Consider the following 22,087-nt stretch of genomic DNA (forward strand, 5'->3'; position numbering starts at 1 on the left):
AAGAGTATACCAAAGCAAATTTTATAGCTATTTTAAACAACACCCTTCAATAATTGTCTCTTTTGAAACTGACTAGAAATGCCTACCTGAGGAAACTTTATCTTCTCATTTCTGGCAATGTAGAATATAACCTATTCCTCTCCCTACTGTACTTCATCCTTTGGCTCTCCTTTACTGTTATTAATAATGGATTAGTATCCATGATGATTGATCCATGCCATTTTATGGCCAAAATATTTCAACCTCTCTTTGCCATCAGCTGTTGACTATAAACTTTCTCATTTCCCCACCATGCATTATGCCTGTATGTCCCATGTTCTCTCTAAATTTTGTGGGATTCTGTAAGGAATTTAAAATTCCACACCCACTTTTTCTTAGGGCTTTTTCTCTTGCCTATCCACATTAGTTTTTAAAGAATTTAAAATCAGTTGAAAATATTAGTCACCGTTTATAGTATCCCTACTCTACAACCCAGTGGTTTTTATATGCATTATCTATATAATTGTCACAGCAAGCCTATCAGGTGGGCTTTGCTTTCCTCATGTTAATGAGGGAAAAAAACAAACAAACCTGAATTTGGAGAGTGTAAGTGATGTATGCCCACCACAAAAAGTATCTAGTAGCCAAGTCAGGATTTGAACCTGGTGTGTTGGATTCTAAAGCCAGTATTTATCATTAAACACCAGACAAACAAACGATAACCTCTTGGCATTTTCCATGTGCATAGTACTTTCATATGCACCTGGAAAAATTCAATGACAAAAATAATCTGCTGGGAAAACAAACCAAAAAACCTGAAAGTCTTATACACTTAGAATTTTGTTGGCACTGTTTATCTCAATTAAGCAGATACCAGAAAGCTTCTTGTGTACTCTGAGCCTAAAGAAACATCTCAAAAGCCAAAGTACTCCATATTGGGAAGAAATGAGAGTCACTTCCAATATGCACTCATGACATATTGCTAGGTTTCATCTACCCAAATCCCAAATTGTTGTGGCTTTCTTTGTTTTCTGCTCAAATTATGTACACTTGAAAATTTGCTGTGGCACTACAACCCCTGCTCTTAAACCACACTCAAAAAGCAAAGGGTAAGGTAAAAAGCATTAAACAAAAATATTACTAATCGTTTTAACATTAAAATATTCTGAGTACATTTATATATTTACTTATTATTTTGGTATTTCTAGTGACATCTTTACTAAAACTGCCTTCTAATAATATAAGGTGCTCTAGCTTTAGCTTAAAAATGAAATGAAAAAGAAAGTGTTCACTGCTTGAACCCTGTTGCTATTATATATTCCTACCCCAGGGCAAATGAGAGTACTGTGGTACAGATTCAAAGTTAAATTTTCATTTCTTTTTTTGTTACATTGAAGAACTACTGAAAATATAAGTATATCTTCTTCTAGACTACTAAACTCTAATCTGAAAAAAGGAACTGAGCAAAGTACAGCTCTTTTTTCCATAGAGACATGACCATTTGGGTGTGCAAGGGATCCATGGGACACATAAAATCCCATTTCTGGGCCCATTAAGATGGTACATTATCACATATACAAGAACTTTTAAATAATTTATGAAAGAGAAGCAGGCTAATGAGTATTTTAATATTTTAAATTTTTGAATAGATTTTATTATTTTTTTCTTTGTAAATTATTATTTTTTTTTATTATTATTATTTTCGGCCATGCTGAATGTGGCTTGTGGGATCTTTGTTCCCTGACCAGGGACAGAACCCTTGCCCCCTGCAGTGGAAGCGTGAAGTTCTAACCACTGGACTGCCAGGGAAGTCCCTTGAATAGATTTTAATACTCAGACTACAGTTTTCTTCTTCTTCTTTTTTTTTTTTTTTTTTTTTGCGGTACGCGGGCCTCTCACTGTTGTGGCCTCTCCCGTTGCGGAGCACAGGCTCCAGATGCGCAGGCTCAGCGGCCATGGCTCACGGGCCCAGCCGCTCCGCGGCATGCGGGATCCTCCCGGACCGGGGCACGAACCTGCGTCCCCTGCATCGGCAGGCGGACTCTCAACCACTGCGCCACCAGGGAAGCCCCAGTTTTCTTCTTCTTTTTTCACATAGCCTGCCTTGAGAAACTCATTGACTCTTAACAGCTTTAACAACAGTCTCCTTGAGAATAATTCCCAAATTTATATCTATACCTAGTATTATTCTAAACTCTCATTCCTCTTTTCAATAGGAAATTAGATATTTTCACTTACATGTTTTATCTGAAATTCAAAATATCTGTATTTGAACTCCATCCTCAAAATTATCTTTTCTTCAAAACTCAGATTCCAGTAAAATTAAAAAAAAAGAAAAGCACCTTTATTTTCCCCTATTTTTCATATGCAACACATTAGAGTCAGGTTAAACACTGGCATCCCCAGGTTTTTATAAGTTGAAATTCCAATTCCAAGTTCTTTATGATGCTGCTCCCAACTCACCCTAGTACATCTCCTGCTTCTCTTCCTTCTAATCATGCCCTACATTTCACATTCCTCCTTTGAAGTGCTTTTCTCCTTCTTACACTGGGAAACTCCCACTCATTCTTCAAGACTGAGCTCAAACAGTTCCTCTTCTGTGAAGTATTTTGCTCAAGGCATAGCTGGTCACTTCCTGGGTTCCTAATAGCTACATTTATTCCTTCCCTAATTTCTAAAAATCCTTGAGGGCAAACATTGCCCTCAAATCTAGAATCCAAATCTAGATTTGAATCTAGATTAGAATCCAAATCTAGATTTGAATCCAAATCTAGATTTCTGCTTTCTATATGAAGAATAGAACCAACGTATAATAGGTGCTCACTAAATATTTTTAAATGCATGCAGAAATAAATGAGTACATGAATGAACAAATAGTTCAATTAATATTGACTTCTCTTAGCATCTTTATGGACTTTATATCACTACATTTTGTTTTTCCTTTATCTACTTGAAAAATAATTCCTTAGGTAGTTAATATCTGTTTAAACTAAAAAGTCAAAACTTCCATTAAATATAATTCAGCTTCTTTTTCCAAGGTCATAATATGTTGATGAACTTTAAAAACATTTTGTAGGTCCCAAATAGTTGCAATAAATTATCCATAAGACAACTGTGAATATGTTCCCTGCGTATGTGCGCAAATTATGATGAACACCACCAACAAAAGAGCTTCAAAGTTCAAAGGGAAAAATAATATATTTAATGTTTTTATTCCTACAAATCATTTCCTTTCATTTTTATTTCTACTCTCCCACATACTATCAATTCCATCAGATCAGAAATATGATGGAAATGCTTCCTGAAGTTTTAGATTTTCCTTGTAGGACATAAGGAAATATTCTCTGCAAATAATGGTGGAATTTGGGGGGGTTAAGGGTGTTTCCCTAAGGAAAACTCAAAATATAGTACCCCCTTCTAACACATTTAATTCCCAAGAATATCTAATTTAAAACTCTGGATGTTTTGTTCTCTACAATAATGGAATTATGATTTTTTTGTCTTTTGTTGTTATTATTAACAGACAAAAATACTTTAATCCAATAAAAAATCCATTAATAAGCATTTGTAAAATAAATCCTATGTTTATAGTAAAAATGAATCTAAGAAAATAAACATAAAAATTTGAAAGCAAAGAGTGAGCGTCCATGGAGAAATCACTAAATGGCCACTCTGATGGCCTTGACCTTTCCTATGAGCAAAGGAAGGCAGCCTCACATTTTAAGCATCAGGATAATTACAATGATAATGAATATTTATATAGTTGCATGCAACTGACCAGTGCATTTGTTGGCAAGACAAAGCAGAAAGGACCTGGCTAATGAGTCTGTGAGCACCAAGGTGAGGGCACTGAGATCAATTCTTACCCACAATCAGGGAATATGGTCACAAAATGTAAATATCAAAGACTGCCTTCAATGTGGATACTTATTCCAAGCGAAGGATGGGACAAGAAGAGGAAATTACCTGTAATCAAGGTAGAGTGCTCAACAGAACCCAAAGGCTTAAAGAAAGTAAGAGAGAAGTTCATCTAGAGGGAGGATCCTTCTGCCCCAAATTAAAAATGACAAGCAACTACATACCAGAGTAATAAGAATTTAGTATCTCTTTGAGGCTCCCTCTTTCTCTAACATCTCCTGGTACAAACACATCCCTGATCATAAGGAAAGAAGGGGTGAAATTCACAGTCTGAAGCCCAATCAAAAGACAGAAGGAGGCAGTGTTTGGACTGAAGCAGTGTTGAGATTCTGCATGTCATGTGGTCGCGAGAGACAAAGAGATCAAGAGAGTGGTTGTTACAGTGTAGGCCAAGTGGTCTAGGCTGTATAAGAAAGGCAAAATAAAATGACTAAAAGTAGAGGAAAAATGAAAGGATCTGAGGCAAGAGAACATGATAAGGTTGAGGATAAGGTGTTAAAACTTTTAGACGTGAGAGAGTTAGACATAAGAGTGGGAATTTAAGTTACCAAAGTGAAAAAATAGCCTATTTGTAGATAATACTCATCGAAGTACTATAGAAGGGAAAATTAACTCCAAACTTCACTAATTAATGGTTCTTGAACCACAGCAAGAATAAGGCTGATAAAATTAGTTATATTTACAAAGATTCCTCTATTGGAATATATCACTGTTTTTTTTCTTTTAACCAGTTACTTTTAAACTCACTGGACATTGATTTAGGATACAGATTTTCACAGACTGCTCTTCTTTTTTAAATACAGTATTTTGTTTTTAAATATAAAATTAATCCAATATTGTTTGCATAATTATCTATCCATCACCAACTCAAATAAATGATTATCAGTTAAATTTCTGAGAGACTGAATAGACAAAGGGACAATGACCAGACTAAATATGACAAGAGAGCTTTGACCCACAACTTCTGCCGCAACTACGTCAAGAAATTAAACCACAGTCTCTGTAGCAATTGGCCCAGAATGGACTTGAAGAACAACAGCCAGCCTAGCTCTATTTGCCCCTGCTTTAAATTCAGTAACAATCAGAGAAAGCAAAATGTGCTACCCAAACCAATGACGTACATACGATGGCCTGCTTCTTCCCTGTGTCATTAATCTCCAATCAGAGATACCTGAAGTCTTCCCTTTTTTCCATTTTAAAGCTTTGTGTCACTGCCAAAAGCAAGTGATGATGGCTACAGTGAGCTCTGAATAGTCTCTGCATGTTTTCGTTTGGCTGTTCTTTGTTTATTCCCACATTTATAACAGTTGAGGCTCCAGTGTTCTAAGACAATTCATAATTTAATTCTACCCTCCTGAAATCTCTGCAGATTCACACAATACAGAACCGTTTTGCCTCTTGGAAACTGGCAGAGTCATTTCACCAAATTCTCTGATAAATTCCCCACAGCCGGACATTGAAATACCAGATTTCACATAAAAGTGTGCTCTCACTCGCAGTGAATTTTTTTTGTTTGTTTTTTTTGCGGTATGCGGGCCTCTCACTGTTGTGGCCTCTCCCGTTGCAGAGCACAGGCTCCAGACGCGCAGGCTCAGCGGCCATGGTTCACGGGCCCAGCCGCTCCGCGGCATGTGGGATCCCTCCTGGGCCAGGGCACGAACCCGTGTCCCCTACATCGGCAGGTGGACTCTCAACCACTGCACCACCAGGGAAGCCCTCTCAGTGAATTTTAATAAACAATTACTAAGGTGTTATATAAACTGAATTTTTGCCCATTACTTATCATATCAGAATACACGTAAATTTTTATCATGTAAAAATAAATGTCAGACAGAATTATTCTCCTTTATGTTAAAGTATTTCTCATTGGCATTACTGTATAATGTTTCCAGTGATTCAAGGCTCTACAAAGTAAAACAAACCAATTCTTTACAGGAGAATATTCATGCAAAAGGCAATAATAATAGCCTATAATTACTCTAACACAATGTCCAAGAGAAAGAAAAAGAGCCATCATTTAGAGCACAGAAAAATAATTCCTCTTCCCTGATACAATATTTATTTCAAATATAGAATGAATGCCTTCTTAAAGTTATAAATTGGAAGGCCTTTTCAAAATCTTAAGTGATCTACATATCTCATATTTTATATTTTCAATTATTTGCTATATATTTATGTATATTTTTAACACATAAGGGAAAGAGAATTAGGTAGTTTTATCAAGTAAAGCAAAAGTCACCTTTCTCTGCTCTTATAGTTTAAATCATAAGACATAAAACTGCTTTTAAAAGGAAGAAACATAAAACTCACCAATATTTCTTATTCCCTTTGCTGTGTGGGCTAAAACATTTAAATTGCTAATATCGTTAACACATTGTGTTAGAATATAAACGCTTCACCTCAGAAAGTAAAACAAACCATGTGCAAAGAGATTCTGTATTTACCAAACAAAAGGATGTAAGGCATAGAACATATGAATTTCATACGTTTATGCTTCCAAAAAGGCTTTAATTCTGAAGTTCCAGCTGAATAGACGAATGGTGAGCTTCTATCCTTCTCTCTGCTCATTTGCTATTTCATCTCTCAGGATTGCATCTTGGAAGAGGAAGGTGGGGCAAAAGGGTGTCTTAGATACAAGCTTGCGTCCAGTGGGAGGTACACAGATAGTGAGAATAAAAGCACCCCGACTTCCAAACAGTTCGTCATCTGCCATCACTCTACAGTTGCCTCATCCGAAGACTCTCTTTCTACAGATGAATGCAACATGATTTCTACATGAATATTCATGAGGGCTCTTTTCTTTTTCCTTCACTTGGGCAGCCTTTATTGCCCAGTCATTACTTAGGATACCCTGGATATAAGGAAAGCTGAGAGCTCAGTGTTTTACCGGAAACCCCTTTACATCTACACACTCCTCCATATTTTAGGTTAACTTCTTTTTAAATGCAATTCTTGTATTTTCTTTTCTTCTTTTTAATTTTATTGAAGCATAGCTATGATAACTCTTGAGTGCAGCAGGCCACGCTTAAAATGGTTAGAGTGATAAAATGCCTGAGAAAACTGGCCCATTAGCAGACAAGTAGGCTTAGCTTGCTGGTTTGGCCAAGATTCTGAGAACATACAGATAGTGTAGAAAAATAAAACCAGAAGAACTGCTGGTTGTGGTATTAACTACATAGGATAAGCCAGCCCAGCCCTTTCCCTATTTATATCTCAACTCCTAGCAAGTTTCTTCAGTTTCTCTCAGAGCTGAATGTCTGCTGTCACCATGTCCACTCCTACTTTATTATCATTCCTTCAGATCTTTTTTCTTTCATCTTTCTGCCTTGCTGTCCATCTTCCTGTTCTCCTCACCTCTTCTACCTTAGACTACCCTAGTTCAAAATTCTCCACTGTAGGTATTGGTATATCCTTCATACCAGGACAGTGCCTGATATTCTACAGATGTTCAGTAAATGAACCCAAAAAAAGTTATAGAAAAGCCTACAATCTAGTACATCATTTTTTCAAGTGAAAATTGACACTGCATTGTATCTTAAAATATAAAATCTGATGAGGATAGATAAACCACCCTGGTATATTTCTGAATAAGTAGTTTAAAGAATATTAGTGCTTAAAGCAGCATTACTTTTCTCTAGGTATTTTCAGTTTTTTAACTGTATTAATAGTAACATTACAGTTGGTACACACTTAGAAATCACTATTCTTTGACAAAGATGAAGTTTTGTATTTCTTATTTGAGGAAGAGTTATCATTTTTATCTTTTTCCCATAAATTTTCAGCAACTTTTAAAAATGCATCTTAAGTGACCATAGAAGATACAATTATCTAGCAAGTTTTACCTAGAACTTGTCTCCTGTTCAAATGAGGGAAAAGAATTAGATGTTCTCAAGTGTTATGTAAACCATGAAATGTAGAAACTAAGTTTAGCCAAGATATTGCTTGGACAGAATTTACCTGAGGTGAGAAAAGGAAAGGGGGGAGCATTATTCATGAAGAAAACATTAAATATTCTAACTTCCAAATATCATGAAGAGAAAACTTTCACAACCCTAGTAAATCCTAGTGGGTTTTCAGGTTAAGATGGCAAATTGTCACCTATATATAACTTTTCTTCTTCTCCAAGCATCACTGAAAATACAGATGAGTTGTCTTTTCTTTTTTTTTTCTTCTTCTTCTTCTAAAAACCTAAACCTATTAGGATGCAGAGGACAAAATATCAGAAGAGGCAACAGCAAGAAATATTAGGAAACTAGGAAGCAGATAGCAAGTGGGAAATACTACAGTCAATCCAAGGAAGTCAGAGTCTAAATCAGCAGTGGGAAAACTAAGCATCAAACTGATTTAAACAGAAAGATACGTATGACTGAAATTTGGGGTGAAAGGAGAGACCAAAAGTAGCAGTTTGATTCCATCCCCTGTTCTACACCATTGAATATCTGCCTCTCTCTCATCCCAGGAAAAGTCTGGAGATTACTCCCTGAAGAGAATAAAGTACAGTCTTTGTGTTAGAGGTTTTTAGACTTATTTAAAGGGTATAGTACCTTTTACTGACAACAGGGGTATTAAGTGAACATCCGAATTCTTAATACTAAATGTAGAGACTACCAGCGACTCCACGCTCCACATCTCTGCTCCCAAAACCCTTACATTTCAGGCAGGAATTTGGAAGATGCTTCCCTGGGAAACTAATCAGTGCAAGGGGGAAAGGCTTGCTTTCCTCTAGCAAGCCTTAAGTCCTTCAGTCTGATTCTGGAAAGTCCCAGAGGCTGAAGAAAAGGAATGCTGAATTATTAGAAGATGTCACAGGTTCAGTGTAATAATGTGACATAGCTTATGTGACTGTGTGGATGGTCCTTCACCAAGGAGAAATCATGTTTAAAACACTAAAGCCTTACTTTTCTGCCCTGGAATGAGTGTATCACGATAGTAGTGACAGAAATACACAAAGAACCGGAGTAAAACCTGCTCCACCTCTCCCCTTTAGGCTGGAAGAAGCACTAAATGGTCGGTGAGCCAAGGGGCTTGTGTCACGGCTCAGAAATGGTTACATCAAGTTTTACAGAAGTAATTTTTCCAGCCCCTGGTACAATACTTTCTAGGAATTTATCAAGATTCTATTAGCCACATATATACACTACCAAATGTAAAACAGATAGCTAGTGGGAAGCAGCCACATAGCACAAGGAGATCAGCTCGGTGCTTTGTGACCACCTAGAGGGGTGGGATAGGGAGGGTGGGAGGGAGATACAAGAGGGAGGGGATATGGGGATATATGTATATGTATAGCTGATTCACTTTGTTGTACAGCAGAAACTAACACAACACTGTAAAACAATTATACTCCAATAAAGATGTTAAAAAAAAAAAAAGATCCTACTAGCCTCTATCAGAATTGTCAGAGCCTGTCTAATTATTTGGGTCTCTCAGTTGCGGCTAGACCCCCATGGGTTGAGTCTCTGCTGGTATTGCCATCCAAAAGTGCCTGTCCTTCCTACCACATGTCATACTTAGATTTATTTTTTTCTATCATGCCACCATCCTGATTACAATTCTTGAATAGTTCCCTATTTTCTACTTCATTTAAAAAAATAAACAAAAAACCTGTCCATTTTCTAATGACTTATATAAGCTATCACTTTCTTCATGCCCATCTAACTTCTTCCTGTATTTATATAGTTTTCTGAGAGCCCCCAAATGGATCTAACACGTTCCTACTTCCCGGCCTCCATCCTGGGGGTTTTATCACTTATATCATCTCACTCCGCAATTCAATCCCCATATCTCACTCAAAGTCAAATACAAACTTCACTTGTTCAGGTTTCCTTCTCTGCTTACTCTGGTCTCCATTGCTAATCCCTCTCTTCCGAAGTCCCAATGTATTTACAGCTAGAAGCATACAATTATTCTTATTTTTAATGTGTCATTTTTGTTTCTTCTTGAAGAAAGGACTGGTTCTTGTTCTGTGTTTAGCACGAGGGTGAAGATTTGTAATACAATGAGTAGGTACCCAGATTCTGAAATTGAACCAGCTCCAATTCAGAGTCATTTGTGTGTCCTGGAGCAATTTACCTGACCTCTATGAATCTCAGTTTAACAATAAATTAGAGAATATAATAATCAAACTGTCCTGAAAATAAAAACGAGAAAACATGTATATTCATCATAGTGCAGTACAGAGTAAGCATTCAAAGTTTACTATTATGCCTCTTATTAATAATAAAATAGTAGTTAAAGAAAATGAGAAAACAGAGCATTCAGTGGCACTTTAGAGAATATAATTTATTATTTTTTCTTATTTAAAAAATATACAGCTATTTAAAAATCTGTATGTGGGACAGAGACTGTATGCCTACCAACTGATCGACTACTTGTTGATAAATATTATACTGGCAGCTCCCACTGCAAACAAACTAAAACACCTCCAATGAGATAAATGTGATGTGGGCAGAATTAAGGAATAATCTATAAATAAAACTGCTAAACTTAAACCTCAGTAAAACATTGCAGTGTCTGAGAAAAACTCTTAAAACAATTGGAAGTGAAAATAAGAACAAGGTTTCCTCCATTTTAAAACAATTTGAGATTTATCAGTTTATATGAACTGAAATTAAACTGAATGTGGGTGCAGTTCGAGTGTAAAAGATTGTCAGAAACTGAAATTCAATTTTGCTCCCCTACCTTTACTACAATTTGAACACACAGTATTCCTGTCCTGCGACTGCCTTTGGCAGCAACATCTATAGGTTGTGAGAATGTTGGACTGATTAGTTTTTGCAAAACATGACACATGTCTTATTTTCCAATGAGTTATCACTCTGTGGAGTTGTGAATCTTCTTCTAACACACTAGTTACAGATTACAACACTCTCAAAGTCACTGAGCATCCTTTCCAAAGTCATATTTCAGCAACACTTCCAACTTGATTCAAAGTATGTCAACAGCAAAACATTAATTCCTTTGGGAGGGAAACAGATATAGAGTAGGGAAAACTAAAGTCTATATCTTTATCACCTGTTGGTGACATATCCTTACCTTTCCACCTTTTGTTCTACTCTCCAACCTTATTTCCCTTCTGTCCCAGTCTGGGTCCAGTCAGTTATTTCAATATATTCTTTCTAATAGTTTCAATTCTCTCATCCCCCTGAATTCTACTGAAAATTCCTTAACATCCTAGGACTTCAGGTAAGTCTAATTCACTAGTTCTCTCAAAACAGGTGAAGAGAATCTATTCACTCTGCTAATAAATGTATTAGGTTTTGAACTGGTGACTAACTCTAAGTAAATGACTGAATGAATAATCTTTTAGGTTAACTACTTTTTTTTTTTTTTTGCAGTACGCGGGGTCTCTCACTGTTGTCGCCTCTCCCGTTGCGGAGCACAGGCTCCAGATGCACAGACTCAGCGTCCATGGTTCACAGGCCCAGCTGCTCCACGGCATGTGGGATCTTCCCAGACCGGGGCACGAATCTGTGTCCCCTGCATTGGCAGGCAGACTCTCAACCACTGCGCCACCAGAGACGCCCAGGTTAACTACCATTTATATCCCCATATCTGTTTCTGTTTTGCTACCCAAGCTCTCACTCCACTTTTGCCTTTTCAAGGCTTCACATATTCCACAGTTGACATCACTTAGCAAGTAGAATCTATTAGGCATATACTTCCTTAAATTCCCTCCGTTTATTCATACATTTCCTTCCTCTTTTAGAAAGAGATGTTTCCTCCGCTTTCCCATGGTTCCTAGAAAAAGTATTCCTATATGTCTCTGTTAAATGATAGATATTTTTGTTGTTGCTGTTTGTACTTATAGTAGTATTGTACTTACACTTTTTAAAACTACTAAGCTTGCTACATTTACACATTAGAAATACTGATAATACCTAGCATGTTTCATAAAATGATTGAATTTTTATATTCACGCCACATTTCTTCTCTATATTTTTCTCATTTTCTAACTTCTAGCCCTTCACATTAATTTAATCTATTAATATGAAAATTTTATTTTAGAGATCCCTTATAAATATTAAAAGGCACTATACACATTCTTTATGTAGCAAAGTATAGTATTAATACTTCTAAATTTTCCCTGAATATAAAAATAGACCATTTAACTCTGATCTCACTTACATGTTCCCTGTGTAATGTTGCTACTTCACACAGTCCTGTGTTGTCGTCATTGTTCCACCAAAGCTTATTTGAATAGACCAGCATGGTTTCTGATTTATTTGCTCACCATTGCTTCTTGCATCTTAATTCTTCTCTAAAGGTAGCCTTTTCTGGTTATGTAATTTGAAATTCATCAGTTTAATAGGTCATAGACTTGAAGTCACTATTTCTTAAAGACCTTTATTTGACCTAGACTCCAAGGAAAATAATTCTGATGTTCCCTCAGGCTGTTGCATAGAAATATTTCTAGTTTCCTTTTTAGAGGCACAGCTCTAGGCTTTTCCAAGGACCTCATCTCTAGCTCCCCTGACTATGTGTCTCCTCTTAATGCCATGTGGGCATTAAAATTAAAATCTTTGTGTTCAACATTTAGGATCTATATATGGGTTAAAGAATAAACACAACAAGTTGGTGTCAAGAGCTTAAATTTATGTTACTCCACTGTTTTTTGTTTGTTTGGGTATTTGCTTATTCCTGGCTCCTTCTGAGTTCAAGTTGTTTTTTTCTTTTTAGTTAATTAATTGAAATTGTTAAATGTCTTAATTCATTCAACACATTATTGTATACTATACATATATATGCATATGAATATGCTATAGTATGTGCAACTACATATATGTATATATATATATGTACTCTATTTAGGCTGTTATAAGTTCTGGGTATAAAAAAAATAAGTCAAATTTCATATTTTCACACCACTTATGCTCCATCAGGGATATGGAGGAAGAGCATATGTAAACAAATGAACTAGGTAATCCAAGAAGTGCTAACTGTAAAGTAGAAAGTAACAGGATGTTGTAACATAGAGAGACAGGCTGGGGGGAGTCTTTATGCCATTTGGCCAGGAAAGGCTTCTATGACGGACATTCTAGCTAAGATTAGAAGATACACCATGTAAACTCATGCAGGTTAATCCTTATATCTGTTTTTGTTTCTTTCTTTCCCTATTTCTCAGTGTTTATGCTCTACCCTTTTGTCTCATTTTTGGCTACAGCTATTGAATAAAAGTTGAATAACTTTTACAGTTTCATTCTATCCCTCCCCATTTCCCCTGTCCCTTCAACCTAGAATATACTCAAGTTATTCAGAAACCTCTAAATCTTGTCTTGATCATTTGCCTCCTTTAAGTTACTACTTTGAGTATCTTTGTTTTATCATCTGCTCTTTTCTCATCTACTTCGTAATGAATTAATTAGGCTTTTTAATCTCTCACCTAAAATTTAGTGAAGCTACTCAAACAAAAGTAACCATAAATTGAGAATTGCCAAAACTATACAATCTTTTCAATCTTTACACTAATTAGGATCTCTTCAAGTAAAACACTTAATTGATAATCACTGAAACTTCCTTAACTCTGGCCCAAGAATCGTTCTTTGCATATTACACAATTTCTTATTAAGTGCTCTGTCTTTATGGGATTCTATCTCCTCTGACCACTTCTTAAAAGCTTTTTTTTCTCATGGCTTTGTCCTTGATTGTTTTTCCTTCTAACTTTAGATTCTGCCTATATATATACTCTTTATACAATATGGTGAGAAAGATTAAGAGAACTCTCATTGACACATTTATCAAACTGATGTTAAAACATAGTTCTTAGTTCAGGTTTCTTTCCACGATGTGTTGTTTCCCATATAAATATATGGGTACTTCATGTATGTCTAAACTCTAATTCAACTTTCTACTGGAAATATGTTTCCTTCATGTGTGTTTCCTATCAGGTTAATTATTTCAGTGTCATAAACATTTTATTTATTAATCTTCACTTTCAGAATAAACCAATAGAATAAGCATGGGTGATTTAGTTATTTAGAAGAATGTAAATGTTACATTAACTATCAACATAAAAGAGGTATATTAGAAAGAAGTTGGGTTACAAATGAGATGTAGAAGAGGAAGCAGTAACAGGCAAAAGAAAGAGTAAGAGTGGGTATTTCTTCAACATACAGAGTGAGAAGTTGAGATATAACTAATATACATATAGCGAGAAACACTTTATGGATAACATATTATCAAGGTCTATAAATATAAGTAATAAAATATATAAATTCATGAAACCAAGGAAAAGATAGAAGAAGAGATGAAGAGTCATATAAATGACCTACATTCTCATTTGCAGGAAAAGTCAATAAACCATATCTCAGAAAGTGTATTGTTTAGAGATATAGAGATAATCACATGGAATGAAATCATAAGGTTAAAAGTACATGCCTCCCCTTTGTGGAGGTAAGGATGTTTCTGATAAATTTTTATTATTCAATTGGTTTCACTTTGCTATTTCTCTCTCCATATACATATAATATGTAGAATATAGTATTGTTATATATAATATATTGGTATTTTTTACATATGAAGAAAACGTATGTGCATGTGTGTGTGTGTGTGTTTAGTGTTGTCTGGGTCAAATTTCCTAGGAATATGGTAACGCCTTTCTACATGTAAATTTAAGTTTAGTATTATGTATGGAAAACTTTCTTGGTTTATACTTTTAAATATTGGCTGTTTTATTATTTCTTTTTTTCAAAGTGTCTAACATATGTCTATCAGATCTCCTTTGCCTCTTCTCCATTTCAAGCTATTTTTCTCTGAGCCTTTTCTTATTTTTTTTTAAATCTTTATCTCACAGTCATTCTCTTGGTTAATCCCCTGCTTGTCCTCCCCTTATGGAATTTTTATCTGAATCTATTTTCCTTTGGACACTTTATAATTTTTTTTTATTTTTTAAATATTTTTGTCCTTTAATTTTTTTTTCCCTAAGTTTTATTAACTCATTGCATTCCTCATTTCATTTTTTCTTTTTTTTTTTTTAAATTTATCTTCTTAGTTTTTGATCTTCTGAGTCCAGGTTTTAAAAACATGTATCTTCAACTCTTAGTTTTTGAAATCCACTGTAGTTTGGAGTGTTGTGTTATAGTTTTATTGTTGTTTTGTATTTGTTTTCTAGATGGAAGGTTTTCATCAGCTGAATTGTTTTGATTCTCACTTTTTTCAGCTTTATTGAGGCATAATTGACAAAACTGTAATATATTTTTAGTGTACAATGTGATGATTTGATATATGTATACAATGTGATGATTTGATATATGTATACAATGTGAAATGATTACCACAATCAAGTTAATTAACACATCCGTTACCTTACATAATTACCTTTTTTGCATGAGAACTCTTAAGATCTACTCTCAGCAAATTTCAAGTATTAACAGCTGTGGTCAATATGCTATATATTAGATCCTCAGAACTTACTCATCTTATAACTGGAAGTTTGTAATCTTTGATCAGCATTTCTCTACTTCTCCCGCCCTCCAGTCCCCACCATTCTATTCTCTGTTTGACTTTTTTTTTTTTTTTTAAAGATTCCACATATAAGTGATACCATCCAGTACTGGTCTTTCTCTGTCTAGCTTATTTCACTTAGCATAAGGCTCTCCAGGGTCATCCATGTGTCACAAATGAGTAGGGTTTCCTTTATTATTTAAATTTATCATATACACAAATTTACTTTTTATATATGACATTTTCTCTATCTATTCATTCACTGATGGACACTAAGACTGTTTCCATATCTTGACTATTGTGAGTAATGCTGCAGTGAACCTGGGAATACCAATAACTCTTAAAGATAATTATTTCATTTCCTTTGCATATGTACCCAGAAACACGTTCATTTCCTATATCTCATTATGTAGCTTTGCATGTCATCGGTCTGAATCTCTTTGATTTTAGACAGGGCTCCTGGACCAAGAATACTCTCTTTAATCATTACTGTGAAGTATACTTTCTTTAATGGATAACATTTTTGGTGGTGGTGGGGAAGGGGAGGGGTTGACATATATTGTGATTCTCTTTCATTTCTCTAGGTTCCTTCTTATTTCCTATCTATGTCCTTTTCGATCACTGACATACCTTCAGTGTCACTTGTCCTGTATTTTCCTTTTTTTTCTCAAAAGTGACATTTCCCAAATCCAGACCCATTCAATTTTAAGCTAAATCTCTATAGTTAATTTTGTAAAATGACAAGTCCCAGACCTGTGGTTCAGTATGTTAGCACTTAGCATCAGGTGTTCTCATTTTGGTCCAATTTTCTTTTGTGCTTTATCTATTGCTTTATCTATCACATTCCTCCCATTTCTACTAGGTGTTTTAATTTTCTCAATGCCTGCTTTCCAGATCCACAGGTTTATGTTGATGACAGAGTACCAGCAGTAGCTCTGTTGGAATTTGGTGTTTATTTCTCTACTTAAAGGTAGTACTTTGAAACTCACACTATTTTCTGTATCTTAATAATGTTGAAAGCTGACATCACTTAAGGTTTTATTTGTGCTTCTTTTTAGTCTTAACTTTTGGGAAAGTTTGCATGAAATGATTTAAGTTTAGTCAATTTCCACTCTCCTAGGACTAACTTGAAGCAAAATTATAAATTATTTAAAATACCTATATACTTATCATAGAAAATTAACAAATTATAGAAAAGTAAAAGTAATTAACTTACCCACCACTAAACTCCCAAAACATAGTCAGTACTTAATATCACTGTAGTATAGTTTGTTTCTTACACACAGGCACATTCATGTCTATGTTTTATATATATATAAAATATACGTGTGGAGTAGAGGGGGAGAAGTTTCTCAGAATCTTTGTAGAGACTGAGCAATAGGTTAAAACTGAATTCTGTGTATGAAAGGAAATGGTAAGACATTTAAAAGTCATGGTAGGGGGTTAGAAAAAAATGGCAAGAACCAAGAGGGGCAAACATAAACTGATATCTAACAGGCATTCTTTATGAAATTGTATATATAACATACAGATATAGATAGATATAGATATTAAAAGTCTGTGAAAGTTTTTAGTTTATATATAGTGCCAAAATACCACAAGGCTTATATCAATATATGCTTTCATTACCATACCTTCTCTGTAAAGGGCTATTTTAAAAGTTTTGGCCAGTTTTACAGAATTAAAAGGTACGTTATTTAAAATATTTTAGGTTAAAATATTTTCACATACTTACGCCTCATATCTTTTATGGGGAGAAATTGGTGAGCTATCTGCTCATATTTTTTGCCCATTCTTCTACCAGGACATTCAAAAAATTTTTAATGTCTGTAAGTATTCTTTACATACAAATGACATCCAATTTTTGTTATTTTTTGTTATAGATGTTTACCCAATTATCCATTTATATTTAAGTGTTGTTTAGGACATTCTATTGACATTTTGAAATTTTAATGCCACTCAATTTAATGATCCTTTTTTATGAGTTCTTTGTCTATAATGCTTAGAAAGCTTTCCTCAATCTTAATTTTAATGAAATATTCATGTATATTTTTTCCATTTATTATTATTTTAAAATTACATTTATTTCATTACTCCATCTAAAAGTTATTTTTGTGCTTAATGTATAGGGATATAAATAAATAGTTTTGTAATTATACTAGGTCTGCATCAGAGTATTCTTCTGTACTGTGGCTTTTATAATTACATCAAGACTAAATTATTTTAATTGTAGTTTTGTACATTTTAGTAACTGGTATTGCTCTTTGGCTAGCTCTGTAAAATAATATTTTGAAGCTATAAGAAACATGTTTATTACTTCTAGGATATACAATGTATGATTCCTTTGTGTATATCATTAAGTCACTGTAATTTCAAATATATCTAGTTGATATCTCAGTATGTAGCTAAGAAAATCAATCATTCGGATAGCTCCAATAGAGATCATAACTTGATTTACCACTTTCTTTGTAATAAAAAAAAGGAAAAAAAGCTAATACGATACACAGAGAAGGTTCCTGATAGTGAGGACATAAATTGGTTTCTAAAATTATTCCTCAGCAGTTTATGAGAAACTCTGCCACATTTATTTACCAAAACCTCTAGAAGAACCTACGTACAACTTTCTAATTCTTTATTATTTGCTTTTCCCATACCACTTTATATTTAGCACCTGACACTCAGAGAAACTTAAGGTTTCACTAATGTGACAAATGTTTCTAACATTATAAATTTACACATCATTTCCCACATAATTACCTTGTGAAGTCTGTCATCTCCATCATGATCATACACATCTTCTTGGCAAGAACAATGATATCGTTGCTCGTATCGTCCCATATCTCAATCTCAGCATCCAGCTTACTCTTTACTTTCTTGAAATCAGCAACTTGCTCAGCTATCTTTTCCTTTTCTGCCTCAGGCAACTGAGTCATCTTAGCCTAAAACAGGTGATAATTAGATTTAGAATCATTCCACTAGGTCAAAATACATTTTAGGAAAAAAGCGATCATTATAGGATGTTCATAAAACTTGTTCATTTAAGAATAGAGACATATCATTGTTTTTTTAAAGTCATATAAAAACTTTCAAGGTTTAATTTTTCATATAAATATCTATTGAATATAATTGTTTGCTCTAGAACTACAATGTTAAATTTAATACAAAAGTATAATTTAATATCTGACATATTTAAATCTACTCCTTAATATAAGTGTATGACTTCTCACATTTCTAACGTATTAAAATTTTAACTTAATTCAAACTTAATGTAATTCCTCACATACGTTAGAAAAGCATATACCTTATTTAATTTTATTAATAGTATGCTTCAAAAGGTAGAAGTATAACAAACTATAGCTTGAAATGAGACTGTTTATCGATGTATGTATATACATTGATAGATCCCTATGTAAACGATGAATACACACTGGTCAACAGTACAGTATACATTTATAAATTGTATGTATACAGACAAGCACATATATAAAATCCTAACGATTAATGTGTATATGGTGCATATAAACATATTCAAGTGTGTATGTGTATTACAAACTATCTGGGGAAGAATAAAAATGTTATGGGCAGGGTTTATTAAGTCAGCCCTCCCTAATTAGCATCCTGAGTTTTGAGGTGCTATTTTCTTATACACAGTAAACTTAATGCACTGGCATAGTACTATTCTTTGTATATGTCATATTTTGAACAGTATGCAAACTTGCTTCTTGCACTTGCAATTTAAAATGTGGGATGGTAGAAAACTATCTATACCCCTAAACTACCATATTCACAACCATAGCACCTGGGACCTAAGACTTTTTGTCAAATAAAAAAGAACTTTGGGGCTTCCCTGGTGGCGCAGTGGTTGCGAGTCCGCCTGCAGGGGACACGGGTTCGTGCCCCGGTCCGGGAAGATCCCACATGCCGCGGAGCGGATGGGCCCGTGAGCCATGGCCACTGGGCCTGCACGTCCGGAGCCTGTGCTCCTCAACGGGAGAGGCCACAACAGTGAGAGGCCTGCGTACCGCAAAAAACAAACAAACAACAACAAAAAAGTCCATACATAATCCAATAGTAGAAGAAGTAAATAGGTTTGAGAAGGAACATTTAAAAAGGATAAATCATATAAGTGGAATTTACTTATTTGATTATTCACAGGGAACATGTGATACCTACAATGCCTATATATTAATATTTCCAGATGCTGATTTCTAGTTCACCTATAAATGGGGAAATTGGAAGAAATCACCTCACAAAGCTTTACAAAAACGTGGTTACTAGGTTCAGAATACTAAAAACACACTTTATTGAGGCAATACTGTACAAGAGCAATAAAATTAAATATATGAAATGAAGGAATTATAAGAATGGTCAATGGAAAATCCGACCAAAATATAAAAATCAAAGAAGCAATATCAAATATGTGTCATTTATTATCTATCATAAGCCTAATTTGGGGTCTAAAATAACTTGACATTTGTAAAATCTCAGGATTAGTTATCCATGCTTCAGTTCTAACCTATTAAAGAAACTAAACGATGGAGCTTTCTGAAGTTTTCTTTAAGCTCCTTAGCATAAGGCTTGATACATATTGAGTAGTTCACAATAAATGATAGTTAGTCCATACTGAATAAAAAATAAAAATATATTCACATATCTAGCACTTAAAATTTGCTTTCTTTTCATTATATATTTTATTTTATTTTAAGAACTAAACTAAGCTATGAGACTAATTTTTTTTTTTTTTTTTTTTTTGGGGTATGTGGGCCTCTCACTGTTGTGGCCTCTCCCACTGCGGAGCACAGGCTCCGGACGTGCAGGCTCAGTGGCCATGGCACACTGGCCTAGCCGCTCCGCGGCATGTGGGATCCTCCCGGACCGGGGCACGAACCCGTGTCCCCTGCATCGGCAGGCGGACTCTCAACCACTGTGCCACCAGGGAAGCCCTAAGTTTTTAATTGATGAGTGTACAGATGACTCTTCCTTAGGAGCTGAAAATAGTTTGTAGTTTCTTTTCTCAGGAAATGTGGCCTATGTGACACATTAAAGGAAGAGCAGCTTTTACTGCTGCTGGTATGTGGCAAAGCATGTAAATAAAGACACAACTCTCTTATGTCTGAAATCAATAGTATACAAGCCATTAAGAAAGCTGTAAGCTACTAATGCACTAAACTAGCTTTAAAATAGAAATGAATTTTCTCCTTCTTAACTACTGGTCATTATCATTCTCTCCATTTTCATAAAAACATAATTAAACTTCCAAATGATAACAGCTATAGACCAATTTATTTGGGGTCTCTTTTTACAGCCTTTATCTCAGAGATAATAAATGCATGACTCTGGATCTAAGAAATAATTTTGACGTGTATACTGGCATACAGTGGAAAATTTTTCACTATCCTCATGCTAAAGTTTAAACCATTTAAGAGGTTATCTGGTTAAGTGTATTCCAAGTTCTGTTCCTTGGAATGCCATTGATTCACAATATGACCTTGAGGAAGTCACTTAACTCTCCTGTCTACATTTCCCCAGACACAAAAGGACAATAATTGCAACTGCTATCCACCTACCATGCAGGAAACAGAGTCGATTATTGGCTAGCACTGACTGACCCTGTCCTGGACAAGAATCTCATGGGTTGCACTCAGTTTCCTTAATAACATCTCAACTCACACGGTGAATTACAATTGGCAGATATTTACTTTTGCCAAGATAAGGGCCAAAAGTTGGGCAATAGTTTACAAAACTAAAAGTTCTGGAGAATTCTGACTCTTTTTTTACAAGAGAAACAACAGGGACAAAAAAGCATTAAATTACTGACTGACACCTTTACTGAAGACTTTTAGTGCTTCTGTGAATGATTTATCATACGCCATCAATCAATTGCAATCACTATGAAAATGTCAAAATAGAACTTCAGAGAATACTTGATATTTAGGAATTCTGGGTGAATGTTCCTTGTTGGATTATTTTTTGCTGGATAAGCAAAGAAACTGAGGTACAAAGCTCAAATCACGTAAGTGGAATCTCTGATATTTACTGCCAGCTGGCTAAGTGGCTCTGCTTCTGCTCACATATATAGAATACAACTCTGATACAAACAGCTAATAAAGGCTTTTGGAATCCCTGCCATCCACATGAAATTACATTGTATGTTAACTGATTCGAAAATCTGTTCCAGAAGACAATGAAAATAACATGTATATATGTCAAACACTCTTCTAGGCGCCTTAACATATATTTAAAATTTAATCTTCATAAGAGCCCTCTGAGGTAAGAACACTATTATGCTAAGATTACGAAGCTGAGTCTCTAAAAGGTTAAGTGATTTACTCAAGATTGTAGTGTTAGTAAATGGTAGAACCAGGATGAAAACCCAGAAACTGTGACTCGAGTTTTTGTTCTATCACCATGCCTGCAAACAAGAGGAATACTGCCCACCATAGGCCAAAATATCTACATTCTCCTCGCTGATATTTCTGTATCACCTTCTACTTTTGAATGTAATTGTTCTCCAAAATATAGCCACATATCTTTTACAATATAAGTTTCCTTATTTGCAAACTAGAAAAAAATGATATTCACATCATGGGTTATTTTAGATATCAAAAGAATGAATGTATATGAATATACTTTTTAAAATTCTTAAGTGCTATTAAATGCTAACTGTTACTCATACTAAGAGATTCAGTTCTTCACTCTATACAGTTAGTGATCCTCAGAATTCTACTTCTCAGGTTATTCTCCTCTC

General features: G+C 34.8%; 1 protein-coding gene across 1 annotated transcript in view; it reads right to left on the reverse strand.

Moving 5' to 3' along the window:
* Positions 1-22,087, reverse strand: part of CTNNA3 (catenin alpha 3) — a 1,586,247-nt gene that overhangs the window by 110,849 nt on the left and 1,453,311 nt on the right. Inside the window, exon 16 of the mRNA XM_082673107.1 lies at positions 18,097-18,278. Within this exon, the coding sequence (XP_082529233.1) occupies positions 18,097-18,278 (182 nt within the window). The remainder of the gene's footprint in view (positions 1-18,096; positions 18,279-22,087) is intronic.

Source organism: Grampus griseus, assembly GCF_964374135.1.
Source record: "Grampus griseus genome assembly, chromosome: 16".
Classification (NCBI taxonomy): Eukaryota; Metazoa; Chordata; class Mammalia; order Artiodactyla; family Delphinidae; genus Grampus; species Grampus griseus.